Raw genomic sequence first — 21407 nt, 5'->3', positions numbered from 1 at the left:
TAGAACTATGAAACTACTTTTGATTCGTACCATCATGCGGGGAACACCATGGGTTGCCTGTACTTGCGAGTAGTACCACTACATTAGGTACGAAATAGGTTTGTGATTCATAGCAGTTAAAAGGCTGGCCTGGGGGTTTTTCCAGTACCCGTGCGTCGTACCCATGTGAGCAACACCGTGGGTCTGGGCGTAGCCTGTGTGTTGTACCGCTATATGAGCAACACCGTTGGTCTGCGTTGCCTGTGATTGGTGCCCACTATTTGAGGAACACCACGGGAATACCGGCGCCCATGATTAGTACACCTAGGCGAGGAGCCTCATCGGTTTGCGTTGACTGTGAGTGGCGCCATTGTGTGAGAAACACCATAGGTCTGCGTTCCCTGTACGAAGTACAATACTTGTGAGTAGTACCATCTTGTGTGGAACACCGTGAGTCTTCGCTACTTTTGATTAGTACCCCAACATAACAAATACCATGGTTCTACTTTACTCGCGACGTGTACCATTCTGTGGGGCCTTAGACATGGATTTTGCACCCCTTTAGACATAAAGCATCATTGTGCTTTATAAGTGGTCCCTTGGTTAGTAATACTATTGTTTACGATCTTTTTTGTGTCTGCTCCACTGTTTTTTTGTTGGGTTCATGTCCATCCATTTATTCTTCATGACATTTTTTATTTTATTTTGGTCAGTGGATGCATTTATACTTTTGTTATTTCATTTTGTACCATTAGAGGCCGATGACCTCGATGTTAGGCCCCTTTAAACAACAAGCATCATCATGATCATCATCAGCAGCAGCAGCAGACTCCTATAGCAGTGAAAATGTCCCAGAACTTGTGGATTAGGTCGTGAATTAGCTCCATAAGTTCCCTGAACTGCCCTGCCTCCAGGTATTTCTGGGCATCAGAGCTAATCTTCCAGAGCTTGTCCGAACCTTCATGAGCAGCCGGGGCTGTGCGTTCTCCTAGTCCACAGACATGGTGGACATGACTGGTTCGCATGTCCCAAGCTTGGTCCTGCTTAGTATCCTCTTATCCTGCAACATATTCAGTGAACTAAGGTTAAAGTTAGAGGAAGAATCCCACCTTCCAATATTTTTGTTTTTCAATAACTAATTTAACATAGCTTAAAGTCTAGTTGATAGACTAAAAGAATAGTACATGTTTTGTTCCTCTGGTTTGGAATATCTTCAGCTAAATATATATAGTAAGATACGAAAATTGATACATACAGATAAAAAACACTGGTGGTGGCAGTGGTAAAAATGTTCCTTCATATAAAGTTAAGACATTCAGTAAGTTGATATTTAAATTTGTAATAAAGTCTGCGTACATGAGTGATCATAACAAGTGATCTTTTCTTAAAAGTACTGGAAATGTTGCTATTGTTGTTTAATATAAACCCTAACTTAAGGTTGACAATTGACTAAAATTTGAAAATATAATGACCAGGGGAAATTACTTGAGGAAAACTGAAGTTGAAGTTAATTCTTGAATACATTTTTTTTTTGAGGTGTTGTAGGGAGTCTCCTGGCCAGTGCAGCTATGCTTGCTATGCTTGCTTCCCTTATGCCATCAGCTGACGTGAGTATTCATCCCTGGACGAGCATTCTGGCCAGATAAGAGTCCTTGTTCAGTGGTGGTCGGTCCGTGCCTCACTAACACACAGTCTCCTTATGCGGGTTGCACCAGCCATGCCGTCACCATCACTTCTCTGTAGCTGGGTATCACCTCTTCGCTGGGATGAATTATTCTTGCCAATTGTGGTTGCGTTCCGGGGCGTCGCAGCAATATTTATTTACGGAGCTATGGCACACATCGTCCCATGTTGTGGGCTCAAGATGACCTCATCAGTGATGGCAATGATGAAAGCCCAGACTCCCAGGCAGTGTTGCCCCAATGCCAGGTCGAGTAGTGCCTCCTTCAGGACAGGAATCGTCTCTCCCTAATCTGTTCGCAGCACGTAAGCGCAGTTTGGCACCCTCCCTCCCTCCCTGTTTGCCCATCAGCATTGTCTGGCCTGAAGATGGTTAATGCCACCCTTATTTGTATCGTGACATGGTACGGCCTGTTCCCGAGCCACCAGTCGGAGAACATACTGTCAACTCTTTGCTCAGTGACATTGTTTAATGTGAAGAGAGGCGATCGCAATGACAGTGTCAACAAGTCCCTCTCCTTCTCGGCCCTTACTTGTTTACTTCATTGAGTGCCACCCCGTGCACAACGTTCTTCTGCATCTGGCTGCGCTCACCACATTGCTAGCAGATGATCTCATGGGGTACTTGGCGTCTTAGTACGTCATAGCTCGTATCCTCGGTGACGGTGCCACAATCATATTCTCTGCCAGTATCTTTGGGGCTGTCACCATGGCGTCCCTGAGGTTATGCTTTCTGCTCAACATCAGCCTTTAACAGATCTTGGTGTCGAGGATCCCATCGATGAAAGTGTACTGTGAGCTGCCTCATGTTAGGTGTGATCAATGAATGAATCGTTACTGATCTGCATTTAGAGCAGTTGCCCAGGTGGCAGATTCCTTACCTGTTGTTACCCTTGCCTTTTCTTAAATGACTTCAAAGAAATTTATTGAACATCTCCCTTGGTAAGTTATTCCAATCCATAACTCCCCTTCCTATAAATGAATATTTGCCCCAATTTTTGCTCTTGAATTCCAACTTTATCTTCATATTGTGATCTTTCCTACTTTTAAAGTCACCATTCAAACTTATTTGTCTACTGATGTCATTCCACGCCACCTGTACCTGACATCTCGGAACATACCAGTTAGTTGAGCAGCTTGTCTTCTTTCTCCCAAGTCTTCCCAGCCCAAACTTTGTAACATTTTTGTAATACTACTCTTTGGTTGGAAATCGCCCAGAATAAATTGAGCTGCTTTTCTTTGGATTTTTCCCAGTTCTTGAATCAAGTAATCCTGGTGAGGGTCCCCTACACTGGAACCAGACTGTATTTGGGGTCTTACCAGAGTCTTATATGCTCTCTCCTTTACATCCTTACTACAACCCCTAAACACCCTCATAACCATGTGCAGAGATCTGTACCCTTTATTTACAATCCCATTTATGTGATTACCCCAATGAAGATCTTTCCTTATATTAAGACCTAGGCCTAGGTACTTACAGTGATCCCCATAAGGAACTTTCACCCCATCAACGCGGTAATTAAAACGGAGAGGACTTTTCCTATTTGTAAAACTCACAACCTGACTTTTAACCCCGTTTATCATCGTACCATTGCCTACTGTCCATCTCACAACATTACCGAGGTCATTTTGCAGTTGTTCACAATTTTGTATCTTATTTATTACTCTATATAGAATATCATCATCTGCAAAAAGCCTTATGTCTGATTCCACTTGATTTCTCACATCATATATATATATATATATATATATATATATATATATATATATATATATATATATAAGAAAACGGAAAGGTCCAGTAATACTACCTTGAGGAATTCCCCTCTTAATTATTACAGGTCAGATAAAGCTTTGCCTACTCTAATTCTCTGGGATCTACGTTCCAGAAATATAGCAACCCATCTAGTCACTCTTTTGTCTAGTCCAATTACACTCATTTTTTTCAGTAGTTTCCCATGATCCACCCTATCAAATGCTTTACAGGTCAATCGCGATACAGTCCATTTGACCACTGAATCTAAGATATCTGCTATATCGTGCTGGAATCCTACAAGTTGAGCTTCAGTCGAATAACGTTTCCTAAACCCGAACTGCCTTCTATCAAACCAGTTATTTATTTCGCAAACATTTCTAATAGAATCAGAAAGAATGCTTTCCCAAAGCTTACATGCAATGCATGTCAATCTTACTGGCCTGTAATTTTCAGCTTTATGTCTATCACCCTTTCCTTTATAGACAGGGGCTTCTGTAGCAACTCTCCATTCATTTGGTATAGCTTCTTCATGCAAACAATAATGAAATAAGTACTTCAGATATGGTACTATATCCCAACCCATTGTCTATAGTATATCCCCAGAAATCCTATCAATTCCAGCCGTTTTCTGGTTTTCAAATTTTGTATCTTACTGTAAATATCATTTTTATCATATATAAATTTTAATACTTCTTTAGCATTAGTCACTTCCTCTGTGTGGGCATTATACTTGTAACCAACAATATTTACATACTACTGACTGAATACTTCTGCCTTTTGAAGATCTCACATACACACTCCCCTTGTTCATCAATGATTCCTGGAATGTCCTTCTTGGAACATGTTTCTGCCTTAAAGTACGTACTGTATACATACGCTTCCATTTTTCACTAAAATGTGTATGACTGCCAATTATGCTTGCCATCATGTTATCCTTAGCTGACTTCTTTACTGGATTCAATTTCCTAGTACCGGGCAAGTTGGCCATGCGGTTAGGGGCGCCCAGCTGTGACTGTGAGCTTGTATCTGGGAGATAGTGGGTTTGAACCCCATTGTCAGGAGCCCTGAAGATGGGTTTCCATGGTTTCCTATTTTCACACCGGGCTGATGCTGGGGCTGTACCTTAATTAAGGCCACGGCCACTTCCTTCCCTTTACTGGGCAAGTTGGTCGCGCAGCTGTGAACTTGCATCTGGGAGATAGTGGGTTCGAATCCCACTGTCAGCAGCCCTGAAGATGGTTTTCCGTGGTTTCCCAGTTTCACACCAGGCAAATGCTAGGGCTGTACCTTATTTAAGGCCAGGGCCGCTTCCTTCCAACTCCTAGGCCTTCGCTATCCCATCGTCGCCATAAAACCTATGTGTCGGTGCGACGTAAAGCAAAAAAGCTTCCTTCCTACTCCTAGCTCTTTCCTATCCCATTGTTGCTGTAAGACCTATCTGTGACGGTGCAACGTAAAGCAAATTGTAAAAGAAAATTTTAAAAAATACATATTCCTAGTAAGTTTTTTCAATTTCTCCTTATTTCTCCAGCCATTTCTAACTATTTCTTTCCAATCTGCACCTCCGTCTAAGTCTCTTATTTCTCTATTACAATAAGGTGGGTCTTTAGCAGTCCTTATCACCTTTAAAGGTACAAACCAGTTTTCATATTCGTCAACAATTCCTATAAACCCATCCCAGAGTCTGTTTACATTTTTATTTACTGTTTTCCACTGATCATAATTACTTTTTTTTTTTGCTATTGGCTTTACATCACATCGACACAGATAGGTCTTATGGCGACGATGGGGACAGGAAAGGGCTAGGACTGGGAAGGAAGCGGCCGTGGCCTTAATTAAGGTACAGCCCCGGCATTTGCCTGGTGTGAAAATGGGAAACCACGGAAAACCATCTTCAGGGCTGCCGACAGTGGAGGTCGAACCTACTATCTCCCGAATACTGGATACTGGCCGCACTTAAGCGACTGCAGCTATCGAGCTCGGTATTACTTTTTTTTAACTCCCTCATGCCTGCTTTATCAACCATATGGTACTGCCTAATGGTCCTACTTTTAACACCTACCTTCCTGAGGTAACCGTACTTTGCAGCCTATTATCATCATTGACTATAAAGCATGATAGATGAGAAACTTCTCCTAAATAAATTTACCGTTTTCAGCTTATTATCTCAGCCATTTTACCTTCAGCAACAATTACTTTTCTCAACCAATCATAAGGACAGTGCAACAGTATATTTCATATTCGGTGCATGAGCTGGGATAGAGGGTACATCACTAAGCTTGCTAATTCTTGCAGAGCTAGGGTAAGTTGCTCAACCTCGGCCTTGAATTCCTGCAGCGTTTCATTGGTGCACTGAGTTCTCTTCCTTAGCAAGACTTAGTAGGCAGCTGCCAGCTGATGGTTACCTTAGCTCCCATCGAGCGCTCCCACAATCTCCTTATCGGTGGCACCCAGCTGAGTCTGTATAGTATTTCCACTGCTTGTCCATGCAGCTCGGCGATCAGGTGTGCGGTTCTCCGTGATATCCATCCGTTGTGTTCCCACACATTCTCAAACTGGCAGTGGAACATTCTCCCGGATGTGATCCCATTGTAACGTGGGGGTTTTACATTCGCAGCACTCGAGCCAAACTGCTGCTGGTCAGCTTTGAGCCAACACTGCTGCTGGTCAGCTTCGTATGGATCTCCATGACCATCATTATTCCACACGGGGCACTCATTTGCTCCCTCAGGTCTCAGACTCCAGATTCCTCAATTTACAGTATTCCTTTAAACTACTTCTCAATCATGTCATTAATGTCCTGCATTTTAACACTCTTTACTGAGCGAGTTGGCCCTAGGGTTAGAGTTGTGTAGCTTTGAGCTTGCATTCAGGAGTTGGTCGGTTCAAATTCCACTTTTGGCTGCCATGAAGATGATTTATGGTTTCTAATTTTCACACCTTACTTAAGGCAACAGCCAGTACCTTCCTCTTCCCATTCCTTACGATGCCAAAAACTTTTGATGATTTAATGCGACGTTGAGTTACTAACAGAAAAGTAAATTAATGTTTCTTTAACTTCGCTTTGAGGAATCTAGTTTCCTGTTCTAAATTTAGCCGCCCACCCTTCAGTTCACTCAATTCTAATTTCTAGTTTGCGTTTTAAATGTTTTTTAGAGTTCACTGATGAGTTTGTTCTGGTTGGATTGTAAGCTCAATTATAATTTGATCCTGGCTAGATTAAGTTCAGTTTCAAGTTCCCGAAGTTTGGTTTGACTGAATTCAAGTTCACTCCTAAATTTGCAGAGCTTAATTAGAAGAACATGGAAGTTTTTGGCATCCATTTTGCTGTTCACTACAAATGTCTATAAGCTATGAAATATGCTACCAGTTTATCCCACTTCTGACACCAGTTTTAAAGTAACGCAGGGAGGCAAATAACGATCAACTGGTAGCATTTTACTCTACTGACTACAGTTTATTTAGGTACTAGTACAGGGTCTTCCTTATAAACACAGATCATCCAGCGAGTTTTTACTCTGAGACCAAAGCAGCTGTATGGGAGGTGCACGCATAGTTGTTGACCTTGCAAGGAGTGTACACATGTTTGACCTAGCATCAATAGCCAGTCTGAATCTCGGCTGTTAACATGGCGAGCAGTTATCATTATAACACCATATTTTCCTATGTAAAAGTTATTTTAAGTACGAGTCGACTCGACAGGTATGCGATGCATTTGTTCAGCAAGTTCCTGGTGAAGTGCAAACTTCATGAGCACAGATTCACGTAAATGTAAATAAATTTGAAACTACTGGCTCAGTGCTCAATAATAAACACGTGCGCACAAAAACAATTTTAACAAAGGGAAAGTTAGATGACATTGGTACGACTCTTGAACGGTCACCGAATAAATCACTTCCAAAATTAGCGCAAGTAGGGGTTTCGGTTTCTTCTGTGCACAGAGCTACAAACCTGTTGCACATCAAACCATAAAGGTTTACACTAGCCCATTGTTTATAATAATTTTGTGTGGCTATTTCTAGCAGAGTGCAGCCCTTGTAAGGCAGAACCTCCGATGACGGTTGGCGGCATCTGCCATGTGTAGTTAACTGCGTGTTATTGTCATGGAGGATAGTGTTATGTGTGGTGTACGAGTTGCAGGGATGTTGGGGACAACACAGACATGCAGCCCACGAGCCATTGGAATTAAGCAGTGAAGGTTAAAATCCCTGACCCGGCCGGGAATCGAACCCGGGACTCTCTGAACCGAAGGCCAGTACGTTGACCATTCAGCCAACGAGTCGGACAGCCCATTGTTTAAAACCAACTGATCCAGCCACAAGAGTGAGATATTGCGAGTAGTATCTTGCCTTATTGAATGATCGTTTATTCGACCCACAGCTTGTGTTGTTTTCGGATGAAGGCTGGCTTCATCTTAATGGCCGTGTGAACAGTCATAACTCTCGGTATTGGTGTGCAGAAAATCCTAATTGTGTTTATGAAGTCCCTCATTGTGAAGATTTACACTTCCAGGATCCTTTAAAAGGTAAGATTTCATATAAGATAGTATACACGCTTAAAGCAGGGCGGCCGTGCACGACTTCAGTTGCGCTGAGGCAGCTGCTGTAGTGCAGAGTACAAACACTGTGTGTTCGGTCTGGGTTTATAAGAGAGACCCTGTACTTTCACACTACCAGACAGATAAACTAATTCAGAGTTTGTGTTCTCAATCACTTATGCACTCACAATCACACTAGTTACACACTTCACAGTTTCCAATATCGCACGTAGTGCATTCTGCCGCATTAAACCACTATCACTCATTTGTCAGTCACACACACTAACAGTCTCTGTTCGGTGTCCCTCACTGGTGTCATTCAGACTCCACGCTGACACATACAACGAGGGCACTCGCGTCACTGCAGACACTAAACTGGAGTTTGACTTTCCAATTCCCCAACTCAAAGACTGAACACAATTCGCGACAGAACCAGAATGCACCATGATGACAGTCTCTCAGCACTCTGACACTGACCCTGAACACTGAACTCGCTGGTTGACTGCCTGTTCGCCTTACATAGGTTGGATCAGCTGCTGAAGTTGTTTCTTGAAAGGGGAGATAGTGGTTGCACCCAGAACACACTCAGTGCCATCCTAGAGAGGTTTCTCCGGTTGTCACCAGAGGGAGGGGCCACTACTTCCTACGTGGTAGACAATGTGAGTTGAGGGCAGGCCCAGTGGTTTCGCAATAACGTAAATTGCTCGTGGGTGGGGCCAAATCACTGCCTCGTCCCAAAAGTCTATAAACAAAAAGGCGGACATCCAGTTACATCATCATTCAACCTTCCTCCGAAAAGTCAGATTTTTCCAGGAAACTCTTCATGAAGAATTGTCAATAGGTTACCAGTGGAAAATACATTGCCTATGGAGCCACTAATGATATGTTTGCAAGGTTATGTTTTTTTCCTTTTTCTTGTTAAAATATACCTGAACTATAGAAATTCTAGTGTAGGGAAATGTATGATTTTTTTTTTTTTCTACAGGAATTTTTATTAAATTTGAGATATATTTTACACCACAGGATTTTATGAGTGTTGCAGAATGCTCAAGTTTGAAATTCCATCCTTGAATTCATAACCTGCCTAGCTGTGGATGATTGAGAAATTCTGCTGTTATGCCCAAATTGCTGAAACACTCTTGTCAGCCAGACACTGTTGGTTGTGTGTGAAAGCATCATTAAAATTTTTTTAGTGTTTGAATTTAGTGATTCTAGTCTTCCTCATAATAATAATAATAATAATAATAATAATAATAATAATAATAATAATAATAATAATAATAATTTCTTTCATTGTAATTGTTAAGTTAAATGTTATGTTTTCAGAAAATATCATCTACAGTTGAAATAAAGGACAACTCGTCTAGTTCAGTTCAGATCAAGTATTTTACAAGAGGTATTGAGGGAAAGGAAGGAGAAGAGAAAGAGACCAACAAGTGTGCTGAATTGAAAGTAGGTTCCCGTGTCAACTTCTCAGCAGAGTTCCTTGTTAGAAAATGTCCACCAAATAAAGCGGACTGGAAACAAACAATTGAAATCTATCCTGTAGGCATAAATGAATCCCTGGTTGTGGACTTGGAGCTGATATGCGACTGCCCATGTGAGAATCCTTCTCATCCGGTAAGACTTTGTTTGTTTGTTTGTTTGTTTGTTTGTTTGTTTGTTTGTTTGTTTGTGGATTTTTGCTTAATCCTTCATTGCATTATAATCATCCCTTTAGTGTATTGATAAACTTGATGTTTGTATAGAAAGGTCATTCATTATGTCCTGTCCATAATCTATTTAACCTGACAATATTTTTTTTCATTACCTTCCTTCCTCTCCTATTGCTATTATGGTTTCGTGATATGTTGCAATATTGTCTGACAATAGTCTCCTTATCAAGAAGACATTAGCAATATATTGTGGACATTGCGTTTCAATCGTGGAAGTACAGTTATCTACGCGCATAATTTTGGGCATAAACAATGTTCACCTTTCATGTCATGTGTATGTATGATAAGAAATTCAGATATTTTCCCCGTTAGTTAATTTTTAGATTGGATTTTTCACTCCACTTTTTAATACGAGAATGTATTAACCTTAACAAAACAGATCAGGGGATTCTTTCTATGTTCATATATTTGATAAACAAACTGAAGTAGTATTTTGTAACTTGTAGGCATATTTTCTTGTGCTGAAAGAGAAAATATAAAGCAATCAGTCTCTCTTTCTCTCTCTCTCTTTCCTGAGAAATATAATTTTTACCGCCTATATTCTGTTTTAATCCTGTCCCCAGGTCTCGGATGTATTATTATTATTATTATTATTATTATTATTATTATTATTATTATTATTATTATTATTATTATTATTTTTATTATTATTTTTATTATTATTATTATTATTTTAGATACCTAATACATTACTTTGTCCTTCATTGGTATATCTTTGTTAAATAGTAGATACCTTGACCCAGTGCTTTGCAGGGTGCATTTCGCTAAGCAGTGCACTTGCACAAACACAAGAAAGCAATACAGAGGTGATGCTCCTTAATCTCCGGTCCACTAGCCTAAGTTCCTTTAATTATTTTCCCCAGTCTTCCCCGATAAGCACCTCGTAGTGCTTCTTCTGAAAGATATTATATATTTTGATGGAAGATTTTCTTATGCACTTAATCACACATGTGAAACTTAAAAATGTTGCACTCTGCCATGCACTACAAAGAACTAGTTTGCAAGGTCATATTCACTTTTAAAGGTCCTTGCCTTTTTGTTTCTTGAGTCGAATGATCTATTCCACACCTATCCATTCAATAGCCATGCCATGTCGAACCTTAGAGTAGATAGCACCAAGCAGAGTGACGCTGGTTGCACTGTGCATTGTGCGCCAGATTGCACATGTGTAATTTTGAGCTTTTGTGAATTTAAAACATCGAGCACTTTGCCCGAGCGTTGTTTGGGCTCAATTATATACTGCCATATACGGAGCCCTAGCAGCACTCGGGCTTGGTTTTCTTAATAATAAATTGTCACGTGCTAGAAATAGTTCCATGTCTCTCCTGGTAAACATGAGTGATAGTTACTGTTCCATACGTTGTTGCTAGATAGGAACACTGACCATCGCTGGATAGAATACAGGGGCCTGTTTTGAACCATAGCAAGTGCGTGTTCACACACTTTGTTTCATCTCTTGTTCCTACAATGGCACCATGGTGTCTTGATTCTCTGCTAGAAACCCTCAAAATTTGTAATAATTCAAGATCCAAATTGGACGGCAGAGATGATGGTGGTGGTGGTGCTTGTTGTTGTTGTTGTTGTTGTTGATTGCTTTCTTCCATAAATACCCAGTTTTGATGATAATAGGAAAATATAAACAAAAATCAAATCTGTCAATGGAATATATCTTGTACTTCAGCTAGCTTGTAACTGAATTTCGACTCAGGTTTTGGTATGTTTATTGTACTGGTTATTTTTCAGGTAATGTGGATAGTGAAGATTTTGTCCTTTGACGTGACAGTCTGCACGTGCTTACAACTGGGTGGAGGAAAATAGCAAGCAATCTGCTTCCGTTTTTCATGGGCATAGTATTGTAAATATTATAAATACAGAGGGATCCAGAAAAATGTAGACACTCTTTGAGAGTCAGTATTAATGGAACAAAGTGACAAACCGTTACAATTTTTGTACGAGGGAAAGTTATTTTGCGTGTTCAAAGTGAACCCCATTAGCAGCCAAACAACATCGATGTTGCTGAACTGCTGACAAAAGTACGGCTGTCAATGTTGCTGGTGTGATAGCCGCACAGGGTACCTCGATGGTTTCTCGTAGCTCGTTCTGTATAGCTTGCTTCTGCCAATAATCTTCATTTTTCAAAGTCCCCCCCATAGGTAGAAGTCAAGAGGTGTAAAGTCTGGAGACCATGGTGGGTACTCAACAGCTCCTCTTTGACCTCTCCATCGTCCAGGTAGATTTTCATCTAAGTAGGCTCTGTCATATCTGTGATAGTGAGGCGGAGTGTCATCATGTTGTAGGTAAAATCGATGTTTGCAGCATATGAAGATACACCTCACTGGTTATGGTACCTTCAAAGAAGAACGGGCCAATCAAACCACGCGATGACAGACCACACCATACACTAACTTGAGGTAGATTAACATGTTTGTCCAATTGAATATGAGGATTTTCAGGAGCCCAGTACACGCAGTTGTGGCAGTTTACAGTACCGTTCAGTTTTAATTACGCCTCATCAGGCCAGATAACCATCCCTGCAAACTGTTCATCCTCGCCAAGCATGCCTTCAAACCACTTGCAGTATTCCATCCTTCGATCTGGGTCATCCTCATTCATAGCGTGCAACAATCTTGGAATGTACACTTTCCACCTTGCGGCTTTCAGAATTTGTCATATGGTTGATCGGCTTACCCCGCTTTCACTTGCACCCTGATTCACTGATTTTTGAGGTGGCGTAGTATAATGTTGCAACACAACAGCACTGGAACCTGGACTTGTTCATGTTTTTGGTCGGCCAAACCTTTTCTTATGCACATCCTGAACAGTACCGTCGGCTTCAAATGTATCCGAGTACAAATTGTACAAGTTGGTGGCTGAGTTCCGTACACGTTGTACCTCCATCATATTTTCATACTTTCAGTACCACTTCAATATGGCCTTGCGTTGCTCAAACAACAATCTTACTTAATTCATTGCTGCACTGTCATCTGCTGGAAAATGCATGCCAAGATTGTCGTGCCATTCACATGACCTTCATCGTCTGTTGAGGAAACAATGGACTACGTGGAACCCTCTGTAGTGAGAGTTCTGTTTGTTGTTCTGCCTTTTTTAGTGCAGACGTTATAAAAGCTATAACAATTGAACTAACAGGTATGTTGCTACAAGTATTGCAGGAATGAGGCATGCTGGATCTCTGAAGCTGATTTCTACCTGGAATAAGTGGATCACTGTAAAATAATTTTAACTCTTTTTTTTTATTTATTTTTTATTTATAGTGTTTTGCATGTATCTACATTGTGAAATTATGAAACTGGAGTAACCATTCCATAATTCAAATCTGGTTTGTCAGGGGGTTACTGAACAGATTTCAATTCTTTCAGATTTGAACTATGCTGTATATAGACAATGATGACATTTTTATCGTGGAAGTCAGCCTGGTCGTGTTGCCTTACATAAAGTACCCCCATATTAAGTATAAGTTTGCCTATGCCATATCTGGTTATGTTGTAAACAGAAAATATACTCTGGAAGGGCCAGAAATAAACGTAATTCCATTACAACGTTGGTTCCTTAACTTTGCAACCATTTATTGTGGGAAGATCATGTTGTCTATATGAGCGGCTTTTACACAAGCCTGGCATCATTTGACGACCTGTGCAAGGTAAAAAAAAAAACACACCACCCTGCAGTGGGTAATGTAATGAAAAATAAAAGGGGGCTTTCTCTGAAGAAAGAATTTTCATTGTGTTTGGCAGTGATCACTTGTTATGTTTGAAATGGAGGAATATGCACATAACATTTCAACCTTGCCAGTCAAAGTAAAATCTAGATTTGTTACAACAGAAAAAGTGAAACCTGATGTTTATTAGATTATAATGTCTGCAATCCTGATGTGGACCTCAACAGCCAGTTGATAGCATAGTATCCATTAAGCAGAAAACACTGAAGTGGTGGAAAAAAGTATTTTTTTCATTTGTTCACAGTTGCGATTGTAAATTCTTTCATTCTGTACAAATAATAAAAAATAAAAATCCGACAGTGAGGTATGCCATCTGGACGTGTACATGAAAGCACTTTCGGTTGCATTAGCAGACAAAGGAGAGGAATTTCAGAAATGTCCATCATCGCCATCATCATCTATTGGCCATCTCACAGTTCGCTATTTGCAATGAAAATGCCAGCAGCAGAACATAAAACAATACCTACAAGAGTGTGCAAAGTTTGCTCAGAAAAGTCATTAAAAGTGACTGGGAAACAATTGGGGAAAGAGATTGAATGCCACTGCAAAAGCGGCAATACACCTCTCTGTTTATCCAGATGTTTAGAACTTTATCACATGAAGTCAAAACTTTAACTGGGACTATAAAAAATGGATTACCTTTACCGATCATATGAACACTAACGTAACTATGATAGACGAGAAACTGAAAGAAATTTAATTACCATCAGGCAAATGCTGGGGCTGTAAAAAAAAAAAAAAAAAAGTACTGTACATGATTTGAAATAGCTTTAAAATACAAAGCTGAAACACATAATATATACAGTATGTTGGCTGACTTTCATAATCTAATGTCTTTAAAAAAAAAAAAAAAAAATTAAATCAGTTCATTGTTGAGGCAGGTAATAACGAGTATAGTTTCATAGACAAAAACAGAATGAATCATTTAGCTCAAAAATTGTGGAAGTTATAAAGTATAACAAACATGCTCAGTCTACAGCAGTTTACAAATACCGTATTAACCCGTCTATGGGCCGCTCACGTGTGAAAGCCACACCTAAATTTTGAGGCATGTGAGGAATTAAAATAAAACAAATTCTGTTGTAGACTCAAAGTACATAGCTTCGTTCCGAAAAATGTTGCAATGTTGTATATTCCTTAGAGTTCAATGCTCAATAACCAGTATCAGGTACAGCCTTAGCTGACGGGCTGACGGTAAGTAAAGTAAACTCGTGTCGTCACTCTTTTCAGGCACACCCCCAATGTAGGTGAGCTTCACGTACCATTTCAACCACATACCAGCCCTCCTGCCATTCTTAAATTTCTGGCAGTATCTGGGGTCTAACCTAGGCCCTGAGATCGGCAGCCAATAACACTAACCGTTACGATACGGAGGCGGACAGTTGCTGAGGGTGGTGAAAGTATGGTACCTACAGACATTCATTGTTTGCACGGCAGTTGACCACTGCAAATTGAGGAACATGGGTCATGTAAGAGCAAGTTACACTTCAAAATTTAAATTACAAGTGGTGTGTTACGCTGAAGAAAATTGTAATAGAGAAGCAGGAAGAAGGTTTGGTGTTGATGAAAAGAACTTGCAGCGTTGGATTTTAATTAAAGATGCCCTTAAGAAAACATCACAGAATCAGCAGGCATTTTGCAGGGGAAAACGCTGAACTGGAAAATGATCTTGTGGAGTAATGAACGTAAAATACGAGCAGACTAATTTTCTGTTTCAGTGAAATGTTACAGTTTGAAGGACGAAAAATAGCTGGAAGATTGGAAATTCCTAAAACTCAATTTAGAGCAAGTTACAGGTGGGCAAGTCGTTTCATGGCACGACGTAAGTTAGTGATTCATAGAAGAATGTCAATGGCTCAGCGGCTAACCGAAACTTTCCAGGAGGAACTTCTCACATTTCAAAGACATGCCTTGAATTTAAGGAAGACACATGATTACAGAATGGGAGGAGTAGGAAATGCTCATGAAACTCCTGTATTTTTTCAAATGCCTGGGGAAACTACGGTCAACAAAGCAGGCAGAGATACCGTTCAAGTTCGAACTGCAGGGACAGAAAAACAGAATTGTAGTGCAATGTTGTGCATCACTGCTGGTGGGAGCAAACCACTGCCTTTCACAATTTTTAAGCCAAAAACAATGCTAAAGGAAAAGCTGCCCCCCAATAAGTGAGAGTGCAGGAAAATGGGTGGATGAACGAAGATTTGTACATAGACTTCTTAAAAACGGTTTGGTTTCATCGTCCTGCTGTTTATGTATTTCAGCCATCCATGTTGGTGATTGAGAGCTTTCGTAGTTACTTGACAGAGAAACTGAAAAAGATGATTAGAAAACAGCGATCTGACTTGGTTGTGATACCTGGTGGAATGGCAGGAATGCTTGCAACCCCTAGATGTCTGCAACCGGCCTTTTAAGGCAAATTTGCAGGGTTTCTACTGTGTATGGAGGTGCAGTTCCAAAGAAATGACACCGAGCAGATGACTTAAAGCCTTCAATTTCACAATTGTGCAAGTGGATCCTGGATGTGTGGAAATTAATCGCAGCAGAGATGGTAGCCAAGAGCTTCAAAACCATGTCATTTTCCAACACAGTGGATGGGACCGAAGATGACTCGGTGGGGGACATATCAAAATCAAATCAAAATCTCTTTATTTGCAAATGAGGTGTCTACCTCGGTGGCAAATGGTACATTAAAATACATTATTGTCAAGCACTAAATTTTAAATTAACAAGAGAAGAAGAAATTTTTTCTAGAATACAATAATATTCAATTTACGCTAACAATTTTTTCTATTAAACAAACAGATCATCCTTAATAAATTTATATTGTTTACAAAATTCTACTTATAATATCTCCTCTACTTACAAACATAGTCAACTCATATACAGTATGTGGAATTACTTCAAATAATACTATGCAGCTGGTATAAGATTAAAATTTACATTGCATTTATTTATTTATTTATTTATTTATTTATTTATTTATTTATTTATTTATTTATTTATACCCATTTTGGTACCTAAGTAGCATAACGACCTTCTGCATCTTAACCAGAGCCCCTTTTGTCACCATTTTTCAGAGTTCCTGAAGGGCCTTCACAGCTATCGTAGCGGTCCCAGGGCCCTCGAAGTCCCCACTGTACTTCACCCCTACAGGCAGTCCCCTACTTTGGATGTCCAAATTCCATGGTCCAGGGGATGGAATTAATTTTTTCACATACATTTTTTATTTACAATAGCCTGCACTGGTCGAATGCCCTCTAACATTTCATTTATTTTCCCTGTTGCTGTTTATTCTCTTCTTGGATATCTGCACAGATTTTGGAAAAGGATCAAACACTACCCCTGGTAAACTGTTCCACTCCTTCACGCCCTTCCCAATGAATGAAAATTTACCCCAATCGCTTCTGCTAAAATTCCTTCTAATTTTATACTTGTGGTCAGTTCTGCCGGTATAATTATTTTCCAATTGAAGCCTCTCACGGATTTCTCCCCATGCTGCTTTTCCTGTATGGGCTCTGTATAATCCTATAATTCTAGTTTTCTCCCTTCTCTTACTTAAAGTTTCCCACCCAAGTTCCTCTAACATTTCTGATACACTACTGTTTCTCCTGAAATCCCCTGTTACAAATCTTGCTGCTTTCCTCTGCACACTATCTATTTCTTTTATTAGGTATTCTTGGTGAGGATCCCAAACACTGTTTGCATATTCCAATAATGGACGAACCATACTTAACCCTCTTGGAGCCAAGAGCCGATCTGGTCTTCCGCTCCCCATCAGCTGGAAGAGGCCAGAGCTCCGCCTCCAATCTACTGCTGTAAAGTGCCAGGCCGTTTTCACTGGAAATAGAAGTATTTAAAAATTGGCGTATACCTACCGGTGTATAGCAAATACCGGTATAAAATTTTCTACATATCGACTACGTAGAATAAGAAGTTGGTTTGGAGTGATATAAAGAGTCAAAGACGTTTCATTGTTGATTTATAGTTGTCGATAACGTTTATTTTTAGGAAGAGAAAAATATTTTCGCACTTTCTCTCTCAATATCTACTTTTAAAAAATAATTTACGATACAAAAGAATATACGTAATTATGTATAATGTATTTCTAAATAAAATTCTATAGAATAACAAATTTGAACGAGAAAAAGAAAAACGTAAAAAATAAAAATTCAAACATGTCACTAGTAAAACAAGACAATTTTTCTCACCGATAAAATTTGCGTGTATGTATCGATGTTTGGCAAATACTGACAACAAATTTTCTACGTGCGGACAACACAGTATTAAAATAATTCTGAATTATTAAATAAGTAAAAAATAGTAGTTGATATTATAGTTTTTTGTTTTCAGAAAAAAAATAGTTTCTCGTTTTCGGTTGTAGTATATAAAGAAAAATAATTTTACAGTACAACAGAATTTACGAAATTAAGAAATGTATGGCACTAAAGCCGTGATTTGCTTTGACCTACTATGCGACCGCTGCTCAGTTCGGTACCTGCAGTTTACGAGGTGAATCATGGTCACTAAGATGGATCCTCTAAGTAATTATTCTTGGTTTTCCAGACCGGGGTTGCCCTCTCACCCTCAGATATCTCCTAAATTACAATCACTTAGGGTCACTTAGATTTAATGAACCTCGAATCAACCCTCAGGACCAGGCGAAAATTCTTGACCTGGGCGGGAATCGAACCCATGAGGCAGGCACGCTACACTTCGCCCGCGGAGACCGGCATTTAGGTAATGGAAAGAGGACTATATGTGACCATAAGGTTTATCAGAGAGTAAGTGAAAAGTAAATTGAAGTATGATATGGGCAGAGAATCATACAGTAGGGCATGTATAGGTTCCAAGAAGTTCCTTGAAGGAGATAGGAGGTTGAGGAATGTTGTCGGGTTCATTGGGACAAATTTCTACAAAATGTTCTCCATAGACATCATCATTATATTGGTTATCACTAGTTTCATTTACGACCATATTCAGACTAGCTTTAGTGCTGTTAGACACAATTAAACGTCTCTTCTTAAGCTGCGGTGATTCCGGGGACGTGTCTGGTATAATTTCGTCGCTACTCTCTGAACTAAATTCACTATCGCTATCCGATAAATCATCCGCGTTAACTTCGCACTGTTCCAAATACTGCATTCATTTATTGTCATCAATACCTGCTGAAAAAATATCACGTGAACAACATGCAATTTTCCTGTCGCAAATCCACTCACTGCAAGGAGCAATCACTTACTGACCGGTTAGCAGTATTTGTAAACACAGGAAACGACTATTGTGAAAGGTATAACACCCTCTTAGAGCTGCCAAAGCAAGGCCAGGCACACAATAATGTGTAGCCCCTTTACTACAGGTTGTAACAAAAGTATGCACATCACTACAAGTTGCCTCAAAATTATGTATATCACAGAATTTAAAGCCGGCCGATGTAATTGGCTCTGGCAACTTCCGACTGGATTGTTAAAGGCCGATCAGATCCGCTCTGGCAATTTAAAAGGCGAGTGCTCGCACTACCGCCTGGCACCAAGAGAGTTAAGTAACTTTTTTCTTTTAATTCTTTGTTGCATCCTTTAAGTAGCCTCATTATGACATGTAACGATCTATATGCTTTCCCAACAATGTCATCAACATGACCCTTCCAGTGCAAATTACTTTCAAATCTCACACCTAAGTATTTCCACTTGCCATCTTTTGGGATAACTACCTCATCCAAAGTATATTCAAATTCAGTTTTAAAGCTCCTGTTTGTAAATGTTGTAACAGTTGGTTTGCCTCCATTAACCTTCATATTATTTTTTTCAACCCATTGTTGGATACGCTCAAGGTCCCTTTGTAATTCTGAACAATCCTCAATGTTATTTATTTCCCTATAAACAATTATGGCATCTGCATACAATCTTATTTTTGATGTTATATTTTCCCCTAAATCATTTGTGTATATTAAGAAAAGTAATGGACCGATTATACTACCCTGTGCAATTCTCTTCCAAACTTTCTCTCCCTGTGATATATTATTTTCTACTTTGACTTTCTGAACCCTTGAATTTAGAAATGTTCTTATCCAACATATAACCCTTACGTCCAATCCTGTTCCCTCCAATTTCTTTAATAATATTCCATGTTCCACTCTATCAAAGGCTTTGGAAAGATCTATGGCTATGCTATCTAACTGGCCTCCTGAATCCAACTGATCGGATATACTGCTGAAATCCTAACAGTTGTGCCTCACAAGAAATTTTCTTTCTAAATCCAAACTGGCTCCTCATAAACCAATTTTTATCATCACATATCCGTCTGATGTACTTTGCTATTAAACTCTCCAGTATTTTACGAACTATACTGGTCAGGCTGATTGGTCTGTAGTTCCCTGGTTTCCTTTTGTCACCCTTTCCTTTATAAATTGGTATTATTATAGATTCCTTCCATTCTTTTGGTATTACACTATTATTTATACATAGTCAAAGAGAAATTTTAAATAAGGCACTATGTACCACCCCATTGTCTTTAATACCTCCCCAGTAATTTGATTACTTCCTGCTGCTTTCCCTTGCTGAAGCAGTTGGATTTCTCTGAAAATATCTTCATTTGTGAATGAGAAGCTTCTTGTTTCCCTATGTGCCTCTCCCTCTCTATCTTCTGTTACTGTTTCCACCTTCTGACAATCTTCTACTGAATCTCTGAATTCCCTACTAAATAGATTTGCTTTTTCAGTATCTGTTAAATAGTGTTCACCCCCTTCTCCCACCATTGCAGGAATTTGGATTCCTTTTCCTTTTTGATTCCTAATATATGAATACAGCTTTTTCCATTTCCCTTTGTGGCCATTACCCTCTTGAAGTATGCCATTCATATATTTCTCTTTTGCTTCCTTTTTCACTCTATTCAGTTCCCTCAAGAGCTGTTTTCTAGTTTCTCTATTCTCCCTACCCTCTTTGATTTTCCTGTTTACTATTCTACATTTTCTTTTTAATTTTCTTATTTCCCTTGTATAATAAACAGGGTCTGAGGTCATTTTACCCTTCTTAACAGGTACAGATCTCTTCTCTCCTTCCCAAATGATTCCTTTAAATTTAACCCAAAGTGTATCCACATTACTCCCTTCACTTATCCAGCAACTGAATTGTGATTTAAGGTAAGTCCCAAATTCATCAACTTTAGTTTTTCTGTATAATTTCTTGTCTTGTGTGACTCTCTTATTAAGCATTTTTGGTACGAGTCCTACATCCATTATTACAGCCTTATGATCACCTATTGCTTCAATTTCCTCAGTTTTATCAACAATTTCCCATGGTTTAACCAAGAGTACATCTAGCAAGTAATTGAGACAAGTCGGTTCTTGTTCTACTTGTGTAAATCCTCCCTCCCAAATTAACTTATTTGCCCGTTTCTGTTCATGGGTTTCACTTGCAGCTCCATTCCATTCAACTTCAGGCAAGTTTAGATCTCCCCCAATTATTACCATATCATTATTATTGTTTTTATGAGTATAATCTATTATTTTCTCAAATATTTCCATGTCTCTTTCCTCTCTTCCAGGCCTATATGTTCCTATAATTCGCACCTCCTTCATATTATCACAAACTAATTTTTCCCCTAATATTTCATTCCTTTCATCGGTAAACCATTCATGTGAACAATAAGTTTCCTTCACCAGAATAAACACCCCCCCTCCCTTCTCCCTTTTTATCTCCTTGGTCTCTACAATAGACTGTATACCCTTCTGGAAATACTTCTCTATTACCCACCCCTTCTCTCAACCACGATTCCACTCCTATCACCACATCAGTCTCATAAGATTCCATCAGTGTACCAAATTTTAATTGTTTGTTTACCAAGAGTAATCTCAGACCCCTTTCCTCCCTAAAACTTGACTGTTGCAATTGGGTAACATTTGACTTATGAGTTGAGAACGTCCCTGGAACCCAGATCCTTGTACATAGATCTTGATTTAAGGATCTGGGTTTTCGGGCAAGTTCCCTGTATATGCCAGTTTAGTAGTAT

General features: G+C 39.5%; 1 protein-coding gene across 4 annotated transcripts in view; it reads left to right on the top strand.

Annotated features, from left to right (window-relative positions):
- mys (myospheroid) overlaps positions 1-21407 on the top strand; it is a 331725-nt gene that overhangs the window by 203039 nt on the left and 107279 nt on the right. For all 4 annotated transcript variants that reach the window (XM_067141892.2, XM_067141891.2, XM_068226367.1 and 1 more), the window contains one exon: positions 9279-9572. In XM_067141892.2, coding sequence (XP_066997993.1) covers positions 9279-9572 — 294 coding nt within the window. The remainder of the gene's footprint in view (positions 1-9278; positions 9573-21407) is intronic.

Source organism: Anabrus simplex, chromosome 2, assembly GCF_040414725.1.
Source record: "Anabrus simplex isolate iqAnaSimp1 chromosome 2, ASM4041472v1, whole genome shotgun sequence".
Classification (NCBI taxonomy): Eukaryota; Metazoa; Arthropoda; class Insecta; order Orthoptera; family Tettigoniidae; genus Anabrus; species Anabrus simplex.
Note: the sequence above shows the minus strand (reverse complement) of the source record. Positions and strands in the feature narration are given on the sequence as shown.